General features: G+C 44.5%; 1 protein-coding gene across 1 annotated transcript in view; it reads left to right on the plus strand.

Moving 5' to 3' along the window:
* The window catches only part of PTGR1 (prostaglandin reductase 1), a gene marked incomplete at both ends in the record, with an annotated part of 28,313 nt that extends 19,185 nt beyond the window's left edge, over window positions 1–9,128 (plus strand). The window contains 3 exons of the mRNA XM_080708649.1: window positions 1,597–1,705; window positions 5,648–5,766; window positions 9,018–9,128. Coding sequence (XP_080564775.1) covers window positions 1,597–1,705; window positions 5,648–5,766; window positions 9,018–9,128 — 339 coding nt within the window. The remainder of the gene's footprint in view (window positions 1–1,596; window positions 1,706–5,647; window positions 5,767–9,017) is intronic.
* Between the last annotated feature and the right edge of the window lie 3,796 nt (window positions 9,129–12,924).

A 12,924-nucleotide genomic window follows, 5' to 3' on the forward strand; every position in this document is an offset into this window, starting at 1 on the left:
TTTGTTTTTGGCTTTGGTGTCACGGCTGAGAAGGCTTTGCCTTACTCAAGCTCACCGAGGTTTAGTACATGTTTTCTTCCAAGATTTCCATAGTTTCAGTTTTTACATTCAGGTCTATATCACATTTTAAGTTAATTTGTGTGTATGGTCCAATTTCATTCTTTTGCATGTGGATGAATAACTAGTTGTTTTGCACCATTTGTAAAGACACCCTCCCCTTATTGACTGGGTTTGGCACCCATGTAGAAAATGAATTGATGAGCTGGGTGTGGTGGTGCACGCCTGTAATCCCTGTATTTAGGAGGCTGAGATAGAAGGATAATAAGTTCCAGGCCAGCCTCAGCAACTTAGTGAGACCTTTTCTCAAAATAAATAAAAAGGGCTGAGGGTATAGCTCAGAGGTAGAATACCCCTGGATTCAAACCCTAGCACACACACACACAAAAAAATCAATTGATCATAAATGTAAGGGTTTATATATACGTGTGTGTGTGTGTGTGTGTGTGTGTGTGTGTGTGTGTAATTTATTGTAGTACTGGGGATTGAACCCAGAGGTATTCTACGTTCAAGTTACACCCCTAGCCTGATTTTATTTATTTGGAAACAAGGTCTTGTTAGCTTAATGAGAAACTCACTACTTGTTGAGGCTGTCCTCAAACCTATAATCCTCTCTCTCAGCCTCCCAAGTACAGGAATTATAGGCGTGTGCCACCACACCCAGCCTGGGCTCATTTTTAGACTCCCAGTTTAGTTCTTTATTTCTCTTTTCACACTGTCTTAATTTAATTTTGTAGTATGTTTTGAAACTAGAAAATGTGAGTCTCCACCTTTTTCTTCATATGACTTTTGAGCATTTTTCTCATACTTCCGGATTATAGGGCAACGGAACTATTAGGCGGATCATAGAACCCCAGAATGCAGTGCATTACAATTTATGTTATTTTAGCCAGGCGTGGTGGCTCACGCTTGTAATCCCAGTACTTGGGAGGCTGAGATAGGAGGATGCAGGTTCTCAGCCAGCCTCAGCTACTTAGTAAGTCCCTCTGCATCTTAGTGAGACTCTGTTTCAAAATAAAGGATAAAAAAAATAGGGCTTGGAGCCGGGCGTGGTGGCGCAGGCTTGTAATCCCCACGCTTGGGAGGCTGAGACAGGAGGATCGCACGGGTTCAAAGCCAGCCTCAGCTATTTAGTGAGGCTTTCAGCAACTTAGTGAGACCCTGTTTCCAAATTAAAAAAAAAAAAAGGTCTGGGAGTATAGCCCAGAGGTAGAAAGCCTCTGGGTTCCACCCCCAGTACCATAAAAAAAAAAAAAAAATAGGGCTTGGGGTATAGCTCCAAGGTAGAATGCCCCTGGATTCAATCCCTAGTACTGGGGAAAAAAAAAAAAATGTTATTTAAGTTAGGTTCTTAGTGTCAAAAGGAAATGTTCATTTCTATGTCTTTTCCTATTTGCAGTTTTATGCACTATTGTGCTAATTCATTCAGTCTTGTTGCTACTAAACAATTTTGTGAAATAATTTTTGTGACTTAATGATTCTCTAAAATCAAGTGTTAAATTATCTAAGGTGTTCTCTTTGTTTTTCTCGTCTGTTTAGGTAGGTGGGGAGTTTACAAACAGTGTTATACCTCACATGAAAACATTTGGAAGAATCGCCATCTGTGGGGCCATCTCTGTATATAACAGCACCCGCCCACTTCCCCCAGGTAAGAGGCTCAGCAAGGCTGGACGAGGGCAAGATTCATAGACGTGGGATAGAGTGTTTATTCAAACACATAATTCACAGCCTTCAAATAAACCTTTTTATCTTTTCTTCTGTGGTACTGGGTATTGCACCCAGGGGCATTCTACCTCTGAGCTACACCCCTAACCATATTTTAATCTTTATTCTCAAACAGGGTCTTGCTAAGTTGCTGAAGATCTTGCTAAGTTTATGAGATTTCAAACCTTTTTTCCTGTCTCGGCCTCCTAAGTACTAGGGTTATAGGCATGCACTACCACCCCAGGCTCTCTTCTTTCCTTTAGTATAAAAAATATATGGACACACGTGCATGTGTACGTGTGTGTGTGTGTGTGTGTGTGTGTGTGTGTGTGTGTGTGTGTGTAATGCCTTTTTTTTCCTTTGCAGTACTGGAGATAGAACTCAGAGACATTCTACCTCCGAGCTACACCCCAGCCCTATTTTTACTCTTTTTTTTTTTTGCGGGTCTGGCGATGGAACCCAGGGTCATTTGACCTCCGAACTATACCCTTTGGCCTATTTTTTATTCTTTATTTTGAAACAGGGTCTCATTGAGTTGCAAAGGACCTCACTAAGTAGCTGAGGCTATCTGTGAGCCGCCATCCTCCAGTCTCAACCTCCCGAATGCTGGGCTTACAAGCATGCGCCCCCACGCCTGGTTTTATAATACCATATTTTTTGTATTAAATCAGCTTAATTAGTTTTGTTCGGTTTTCAGTACTGAGAGTTGAACCCAGGGGCCCTCTGTCACTCAGCGACATCTGGTCCTCATCGGCTGGCATGTGTCTCCCCAGGCATTCTCTGGCTTTGTTTCCTTTCTCCAGTGCCCTAGGTGCCCCCCACCGCCCACTCTCTACTCTCTGATACAGAAGTCGCCCTTCTCCCTCCACAGTCACTGAGGTCCCAAAGCAGTATCCACAGAGAGCTGTGTTTGTTATTCCTAGTTCAAGGAGAAATGTGTATGGGGAACATGAATGGCAAGAAAGCTAGAAATTCCTTAAATCCTCTTAGCAGCTGACTATATAAGAGCCGCCTTCTGAACTCCTCACAAAGGTCCTTTCTGGTCCAGCAATTCTCTGCTGCTACTGAGATTACAGATTGACCTGTGGTCCCCAAAAGAGAAGAAACGAGAACAAGAAGGAATCTTACAGACTATAATCAAGACCTAGGCAACCAGAAATCAGTCGGTTACCCACCCCGTGACAGGCTTGACTCACGGGAATGGAATCTTATCTATCCCTCCACTAGTCAGCAACACAGATGCATGAGGACAGGTGGGCTTGGGGTGGAAGGGGCTGAGGAAGGCCGGCCTGCAGGGCCCTGCTTGGCCTGCCATAAATCAAAGACACTGCTTTCTCTAGGAAGGAAATTCTGGACTGGCTTGGCAATCGCATTGGTGGAGCTCCCCACCCTCATTCATTTTTGTAATTGATGCTAGGCTAGAGTCGTGGCAGATCATCCGCCTGCCTAAGGAGCAGAGGACCAGGATGCCTTTGACTGCGGGCTAGTTCTTAGGGATAGCCAAGTATTCTGGACAGAGATTGACCTAGTTGTGTTAGCAGTTTGTCTTTGCAAGTCCAGCTACTTGGGTCGGCTTGGAGAAGCCAGCTGGCCACGTCCAGACCACTTTAATCAGACAAAATGTTTGCCTTGCCTCGAATGCCCAGAAGTTCTAACATGTCCCACTCTGAGGATAGCTCAGAGGCAAGTGATTATTTCTACCAATTTTACTGCCACATTTGCTTTTTTGCTCTCAAAGAAGAAACTAATAAAAGCCAGGTGTGGTGGCACCTGCCATGCCTGTGAACCCAGTACTCAGGAGGCTGAGACAGGAGGATCACAAGTTTGAAGCCAATTGCCTTTCTTTTTTTCCTTCCTTCCTTCTTTCTCTCTCTCTCTTTCTTTTGTATCAGGGATGGAACCCAGGAGTAGTCTCCTTCTGAGCTACATCTCCAGCTCTCTTTTATTCTTTTTTATTTGTAAACAGGTTCTCACTAAGTTGCAGAGGCTGGCTGCGAATGTGCAATCCTCCTGTCTCGGCCTCCCAAATAGAGATTATAAGCATGTACCACCATGCCCAGCTGAGATCCTGTTTCAAAATAAAAAATTAAATTGGGCTGGGAGTGTAGCTCAGAAGGAGAATGAATGCCCCTTAGTTCTATTCCCTGTACCATAGGAAGGAAGGAAGGAAGGAAGGGAATTCAGGATGGACATGCCCAACAAACAATATTTCATCTTTCCCAAGAAGAGGAAATAGAGTTTCAATCTTAAACTCAAAAAGAAATATGTTTGCTGCGCGCCTTCTGAAGCATTCTTTCTGCAAGCCCTCTAGCATTAGAAGCACCGCTCTTCATGCACCAGCCCCTGCTGGCTCGGAACAGAGCTCTGCTATCCAGCTAATGCCATGTCTTCACAGAAGTGTGGGAGGCCTTGAGGCACCAGCGATGCGGTCTCTCTAGGAGGCTGAGGTTATACTCTGCCACTTGTCTTGGTTATTCTGGCTCTGATACCCCCAGGCTTCTTCACCTGACTTCTTAGATCTTGGAAGACTATGCTCAGGTATCGTTTTTTCAGATTCAGATCACTTAGGATCCTTGGGAAAATGAACCAGGTCACCAATACAATCCTTTTTCTCCTACACAGAAGAACAGTTCCAGCTGGGTGTGGTGGTACACACTGTAATCCCAGTACTTAGGAGGCTGAGACAGGAGGATTGCAGGTTGGTGGCCAGCCTCAGCAATTTAGCAAGACCCTGTTTCAAAATAAAGTATAAAAGAGGGCTCAGAGGTAGAATGCCCCTGTGTTCATCTCTCAGTACCACAAAACACAAACAAAAACAGTTGCTTTTATACAGGGTGTGGGAGAACCTTACACTCTTTCTAGGCTGGTGGATCTCAAAGTGTGGGCTCAGGACCAGCAGCATAATCATCATCTTTGAATTTGTTAGAAATATAAATTCTTGCCGGGTGTGGTGGCACATGCTTATAATCTCAGTAATTGGAAGGCTGAGATAGGAGCATTGCAGGTTTGATGATAGCCTCAGCAACATAGTGAGACTCCCAGCAACCTAGCGAGACCCTGTTTCAAAACAAAAAAATAAAGTTGGGCATGGTGATGCACGCGTGTAATCCCAGCATTCAGGAGGTTGAGACCGCAGGATCGCGGTATGCAGACAGCCTCAGCTACTTAGTGAGGCCCTCTGCAACTCAGTGAGACCCTGTTTCAAAATAAAGAATAAAAAAAATAGGGTGAGGGGGGGAACTCGGAGGTCGAATGCCCCTGGGTTCCATCCCCAGTCCCGCAAAAAAAAAAAAAGCTGGGCATGATGATATATGCCTGTAATACTAGTAACTGGGAGGCTGAGACAGTAAGATCACAGGTTTGCAGATAGCCTCAGCAAGTAATGAGACTCTCGTTAACCTAATGAGACCCTGTTTTAAAATAAAAATAAAATAGGGCTGGGGGTGTAGCTCAGAGGTAGAATGTCCCTGGGTTGGACTCAACCCCCAGTTCCACAAAAATTAAAACTCTTGTGTCCCACTCCAAATCCATATTCTTACTCTCCCTCCCTCTTCTCTCTCACCTGTGTTCATTATCACTTCTTTTTTTCTGACTCTAACTTTCTTGGGGTGCTTTTGATTATATTCAGACCGTCTGTATCATGCAGAATCATCTCCCGACTTCAAGATTCTTAGTGTAATGAATTACATGCCGAATCCTTGTTGCCACGTAAAGCAGCGGTTCACAGGCTTGGGGTTCTGGATGCGGCCGTCTCTGGGGCCATCATGCTGCCTACCGCAGAGCATGTGACATCCAGAAAAGAGAGGAGGTGGGGGAGCACTGGAGGTCGGTGGCAGTGACTGTGTGGCTTGTGTGCTCAGTCGCCCAATGTGTCCTCCTCTTTCAGGCCCACCCCCGGAGGTGGTGATCTATCAGCAACTCCGCATGGAAGGGTTCATCGTCACCCGCTGGCAAGGAGAGGCCCGCGCGAAGGCCCTGAAGGACTTGCTGACATGGGTCTTGGAGGTGAGGACTCCCGGCCACCTTCCCTCCCTCCCCCCGCTGACCTCTTGCCACTCAAGACCATCCCTCCCTCTGCTGCATCGTCACCCTCTCCCAGTTTTTGGAGCACTGCTTTTATAAACATTACATATAAACACATAAGTGTGTGTGTGTGTGTGTGTGTGTGTGTGTGTGTGTGTATGTGTGTGTGTGTGTGTATGTGTAAACATTCTTACTTTTCCATCTTGTTTTAAAGGAAAATAAAACAAATCAACACTCTGTAAATTTCATTTCTAGCTGGGCGTGGTGGCGCACGCTTGTAATCCCAACATTTGGGAGGCTGAGACAGGAGGATCGCAGTTCAAGGACACCCTCAGCTACTACTTAGTAAGGCCCTCTGCAACTCAGTGAGACCCTGTTTCAAAAATAAAAAAAATAATAATAAATAGGGCTAGGGGTGTAGCTCAGAGATAAAATGCCCCTGGGCTCTATCCCCAGTATCACAAAAAATAATAAATAAATAAATTTCTACTACAAATACAGGCCTACCTATTTCCACTTTTTTTTCTTGTTGTTTTTGTTTTTGTAGTAGAGATTAATCCCAGGGACCTTCTACTTCTGAGCTATACTCCAGCCCTTTTTTAATTTTTATTTTGAAACAGAATTTCTCTAAGTTGCTGAGATTGTCCTCGAATCTGCGATCCTCCTGTCTCAGTCTCCCAAGTACTGGAATGACAGGCGTGCGCCACTTGCCGGGCACAGCTCCACTTTTATAACAAAATACCCAGAAGTGTTGTCTATACCCATGTAGAAGATAGTTCCTCTCTTCCCACTCTTTCTTGAACCCACGCGTTAGGCCGTGGCACTGCTGCTCTTCCCCAGAATGGGGGTGTAGCTTGTAGGTACCAATGCCCCTGGGTTTCATCCCCAGTACTGCAAAATAATAAAATAAAGTGGCATGGATGTGGTCAGCTGGCTTCTCCAAGCTAACCCAAGTAGCTGGACTTGAAAAGACAAACTGCTAACACAACTAGGTCAAGTCTCTGTCCAAAATACTTGGCTATCCCTAAGAACTAGCCCGCGGTCAAAGGCATCCTGGTCCTCTGCTCCTTAGGCAGGCGGATGATCTGCCACGACTCTAGCCTAGCATCAATTACAAAAATGAATGAGAGTGGGGAGCCCCACCAATGCGATTGCCAAGCCAGTCCGGAATTTCCTTCCTAGAGAAAGCAGTGTCTTTGATTTATGGCAGGCCAAGCAGGGCCCTGCGGGCCGGCCTTCCTCAGCCCCTTCCACCCCAAGCCCACCTGTCCCCATGCATCTGTGTTGCTGACTAGTGGAGGGATAGATAAGATTCCATTCCCGTGAGTCAAGCCTGTCACGGGGTGGGTAACCGACTGATTTCTGGTTGCCTAGGTCTTGATTATAATCTGTAAGATTCCTTCTTGTTCTCGTTTCTTCTCTTTTGGGGACCACAGGTCAATCTGCAATCTCAGTAGCAGCAGAGAATTGCTGGACCAGAAAAAGACCCTCGTGAGGAGTTCAGAAGGCTGCTAAGAGGATTTAAGGAGTCTTTTTTGTGTTTTTTTTTTTCCAGTACTAGGGAATGAACCCAGGGACATTCTACCTCCAAGCTATTTCTCCAGCCCTATTTTTTATTATTTATTTTGAAAGAGGGTCTCATTAAGTTGCAGAGGCCTCACTAAGTAACTGAGGCTCACTGCAAACATGTGATCCTCCTGTCTCAGCTTCCTTGTGCTAGGTTTTACAAGCGTGTGTCACCATGCACGGCTCCTTAATTCCTTATTCAAAGGCCCTGTTTCCAAGTATAGTTATTTCAACTCAGTCCACAACAGTGTTCATTCTCTATTTTTCTTTTTTAAATTAAATTCTTGCCTTCCACCCTATCCAGGTTCCCTGCCTTTTTTTTTTTTTTTTTTTTTTTTTTTTTTTTTTTTGGTGGTACTGGGGTTCCTGGAAGCCCTTCTACCTCCGAGCTACACTTCCAGACCTATTTTTTTATATTTTTATTTGGAAACAGGGTCTCTTACGCCAGCGCGGCTGGCTTCGAACCTGCGCGATCCTCCTGTCTCTGCCTCCCAAGCTCGGGGATTACAAGTGTGCGCCACCACGCCCAGCCAGGTTCCCTGCCTTTTTAAGATAGGTATAAAGCTGGACATGATGTCACATGCTTGTTGTAATCCCAGTACTTGGGATATTGAAACTGAGGATTGCAGGTCTGAGAAGAGCCTCAGCAACTTAGTGAGACTCTCTGCAACCTAGTGAGACCCTGTTTCAAAATAAAAAATAAAAAGGGCTAGCTAGGGTGGCCAGGCATGATGGCACAAGTTTGTAATCCCAGTATTTGGGAGGCTGAGATAGGAAGATTGCACATTTGAAGACAGTCTCAGCAAATAGTGAGTTTCTTATCAGCCTAGTGAGAGCCTGTTTCAAATTTTTTTTTTTTTTTTTTTTTTTTTTTTTTTTTTTGGTGGTACTGGGGTTCCTGGAAGCCCTTCTACCTCCGGGCTACACTCCCAGACCTATTTTTTATACTTTTTTATTTGGAAACAGGGTCTCATAAGCCAGCGCGCACGGCTGGCTTCGAACCTGCGCGATCCTCCTGTCTCTGCCTCCCAAGCGCGGGGATTACAAGCGTGCGCCACCACGCCCGGCCAAAATTTTAAAAAATATACATAAATAGGGCTGGGGATGTAGGTAGAATGCCATTATGTTCAATCCCCAGAACCATAACAAAAAAAGAAAAAAAGAGTTGGGGTGTAGCTTGGAGATAGAATGTCCTTGGATTTGATTCAATCCCCAGTAATACACACACACGCACACGCACGCACGCATACCAGAAATAATGAGCGAGGGCTTTTAAGACAGGGCTCAAATCTCAGCTTCCCTACTTTGTGAGTTGATTCAAGCAAATAATTTCGTGTGTGTATGTGTGGTACTGGGGATGGAAGCCAAAGGCATTCTACCTCTGAGCTACACCACCAGCCATATTTTTTATTCTTTATTTTGAAACAGGGTCTCACTAAGTTGCTGAGAGCCTCACTAAGTAGCTGAGGCTGGCTTCGAACCTGCCCGATCCTCCTGTCTCAGCCTTCCAAGGGCGGGGATTACAAGCGTGTGCCACCATGCCCGGCTCTCAATCTCATATCTTTAAGGACCACATGATGTACTTTGTACATGAGGTGAATGTGTTGTAAGGATGCGAATATCATTTAGAATATGAAGTCAACCTATTATACTTGTTATTTATACAGGGTAAAATCAAGTATCACGAACATGTTACAGAAGGATTTGAAAACATGCCATCCGCATTTATGGGAATGCTGAAAGGAGACAACCTGGGGAAAGCGGTAGTGAAAGCATGAGAAAAATGATCCGTGAACCATCGTTGGACAATGTGGTTTTTCACCATTTCGTGAAAATGTAGACTGCCTTAATCATCTGATAATGGCAATGAGTTCCAACTACCTAATAGGATATATTTTAGTGGTTTGTAAGTGGTGACAAAGAATGAAAACGTCTTGGTTAAGAACAACTAGTCACCTAAGTATCTACTATTCCTCCTTCTGGGTTAGGGTAGAAAATAATGGTGTTGGGATCTGCATTAGTTTTCTTGTACTGTGACAAAATACCTGAGCCATTCATGTTATAAAAAGGAAAGTTTGATTCTGACTCACTTGTTTTAGAAGCTCAGTCTTAGGTCCTTTGGCCCCATTGCTCCAGGCCTATGATGATATACATGGTGGAATGTATATGGTAAGAAGAGTGCTCACCTCATGGCAGACAGGAAGCAGAGAGGGAAAGAAGCTGGGGTCCTGACAGCCTCTTTATGGGCATGCCTCTCCTCCCCCATAACTTCCTTCCAGAGGGCCCTGTCTCTTAAAGTTTCTGCTTCTAATGGTGCTACAGGCTAGCAATCAAGCCTTTAACACATGGGCCTTTGGAGAACACTTATCCAAATGGAAGCAGATGCCAAAAGTAACCTTGGGGGAGAAAAGGCTCTCTGGGAAAGAAAAGTGTTCTCTGTGACCTTGGATTTCTGACTTTTCATCTAAGAAGTTAGGATGTTAGCTATTTCCTTGCAGAAATTTGTGAATTTTAAATTCTAAGGTCTTCATCCCTATTGCTTATGATTATACCAGGAGATTTAACATTTAATCATTGCTAGTATACAGGAGTCCCAAGGACAGCCCACACTAATGCTGTGAAGGGGAGTCTAATAACATAAAAGACCACAGAAGGAACCTGTCATTCACAACAGATGTAAAAAAAATAATACCCAAGAATATTTATATACCTATAAAAATATGTAAGTCATATGAAGAAAGCTGTAAAAAATTATTGAGGACCACAAAAGAAGATTTGAACATACAGAAAACTTTTGGATAGAAAGATTCAATTTCAGAGCAGTGTCAATTTTATAAATCAATTCTGCCATCAAGAGGGGTTAAATGAGATATATATATATAATACAATGAAACCATGGACCAAAAAGTATGTCTATATAAAAATTTGGAAAGATAGAATAAAGTACAAATATGGTTTGTCTTCAAGGAAGAAAACAGGTCCTCCAGAAGGACAGGGATAAGAGAGAACTTGACACTTTGTAACTTTTTGTACCTCTTGAATTCTAAACTTTATGAACAAATATATTCACAAGTACAATTAAAAAGTAAAAGTCCCTGCTTTGTGGTGTCCTCTTCTTTGACTAATCTACTCAATCCTAATATCAGTGGGACTAACCAAGGTGCTTTCCTCCAGGGGTTTGGAAAGGGGGATCCTCCGGAGAAGACCTGCCACACTGAGGTTGTCCTGTCCACACAGAGTTGAAGCCCAAAGCTGTGTGTGTGTGTGTGTGTGTGTGTGTTATACCAGTGGCAGCGGTTGGGTGATGTGGCCCAATAGAATAAGTATGGTTTCTGAATGATAGTAGGACTCCCCAGTGTGGTGTGTCAAAGTCCAAAAAGAGTAAGCAAGTCATGACTGGGCGGGGGAAGGAAGGCATGCCCAATGAAGGGTGCCAGAGTCCACAGCCAGTGAGGAGGGCATTGAACAGGAGGCACCTGGTAGAAGGACTCAGTACAAGCAGAGGCGGGGTGTGGTGGCACAAACCTGTAATCCCAGTACTTGGGAGGCTGAGACAGGAGGAGGATCATAGGTTAAAGACCAGCCTCAACAATTTGGTAAAGCTCTCAAGTAACATAGCAAGATCTTGTTTCAAAACAAAAAATAAAAAGGGCTAGCCGGGCCTGGTGGCACACATTTGTAATCCCAGTACTTGGGAGGCCAGCACAGGAGCATCCCATGACGGTGGCCAACCTCAGCAACTTGGGCCCTGTTCCCAAATAAAAGAATAAAATAGGGCTGAGGTGTAGCCCCTGGATTCCATCCCCCGTACCATCAAAGGAAAAACAAAAAAATAAAAATAAGAATGCAAGCAGAGCAAGAAGGCCATCATGCATGGGGACAGCCCGGAGGTAGAAGAGCTCAGGCAGAGCAAACAGGAGTTGCTCTATTTTATTATTTTATTTTATTTTATTTATTTGGTACTAGGGATAGAACCCAGGGGCTTTCTACCCCGGGGCTACACTCTGACCTAATTTATATTTTATTTGGAAACAGGGTCTCACTAAGTTGCTGAGAACCTCACTAAGTAGTTAAGGCTGGCTTCGAACCTGTGCGATCCTCCTGTCTCAGCCTTCCAAGTGTTGGTGCCCTATTTGATTTTGAAACAGAGTCTCATTAAGTTGTGGAAGGCCTCACCAGCCTGATAAGACTGGCTGTGAACCTACGATCCTTCTCTCAGCCTCCCAAGTACTAGAATTACAGGCCTTAGCCACCAGGCCCAGCTAAAACAATGCTTTTACATCCCATTCTCTACTAAAAGGAACCAGAGTTCCTTGGAGAAATGGCTTAATTTGGAGCCAGAGAAGGGAAGAGATACAAGATGAGCCTGGATTGCCTTCTGCCAATAAGAAAATGTTCAAATGAAATCATGTTAAAACATGTTAAATTTTTTTTCTTTTTTTTTGCAGGTCGGGGATAGAACCCAGGGGCATTTGACCTCCAAGCTACACCCCCTGCCCTATTTTTTATTCTTTATTTTGAAACCTGGTTTCACTGAGTTGCAGAGGGCCTCACTAAGTAGCTGAGGCTGTCTGCGAACCATGATCCTCCAGGTCTCAGCCTCCCGAATGCTGGGATTACAAGCGTGCGCCACCACACCCGACTTTAAAAAATTAAAAAAATTTTAAAAATATTGAGAGAGCGAGCCAGGCATGGCAGTGCAGGCCTATCATCCCAGTACTTGGAAGGCTGAGACAGGAGGATCACAGGTTCAAGGACAGTCTCGGCAAGTAGTGAAACTCTCAGTAACCTAGTAAGACCATTTCAAAACACAAAACAAAATTGGAGCCGGGTATGGTGGGGCATACCTATAGTCCTAGTACTTGGGAGGTTGAGACAGGAGGATCATAGGTTCAAGGCCAGCCTCAGCAAGTAGTGAGACTCATCAACCAAGGGAGACCTTGTTTCAAAATTAAAAATAAAAAATAGGGCTGGGGGAATAGCTCAGGGGTAGAACACCCCTGGGTTCAATCCCAGGTCAAGGAAGGAAGGAAGGAAGGAAGGAAGGACAGAAGGAAGGAAGGGCGGGCGATGTGAGATTAAAAACATTAAATGGAAATCTCTCCAACAAGGAATGAACTCCAATGTCTCGTTTGCACACTGCCTTCTTTTGCCTACCTAAGGATAGTGGTAGTGGCTTATATGCCCCAGGCTAATTAGAAAAACATGCCCGTGGACAAACTATACATTCTGCTGGAAAAATCACACTGCTGGGATTACAAGCGTGTGCCACCACGCCCAGCTCTTATTTTATTTTTTTGTGGTACTGGGGCTGGAACCCAGAGGCTTTCTACCTCCGTGATATACTCCCAGCCCTATTTTATATTTTATTTGGAAACAGGGTCTCACTAAGTTGCTGAGAGCCTCACTAAGTAGCTGAGGCTGGCTTCGAACCCGTGCGATCCTCCTGTCTCAGCCTCCCAAGTGCGGGGATTACAAGCGTGCACCACCACGCCCGGTGTTTATTTTATTTTTTATTTGGAAACAGGGTCTCACTAAATTGCTGAGGCTGTCCTCAAACCCACGAGCCTCCTG

This window comes from Muscardinus avellanarius (assembly GCF_963383645.1).
Source record: "Muscardinus avellanarius genome assembly, chromosome: 13".
Classification (NCBI taxonomy): domain Eukaryota; kingdom Metazoa; phylum Chordata; class Mammalia; order Rodentia; family Gliridae; genus Muscardinus; species Muscardinus avellanarius.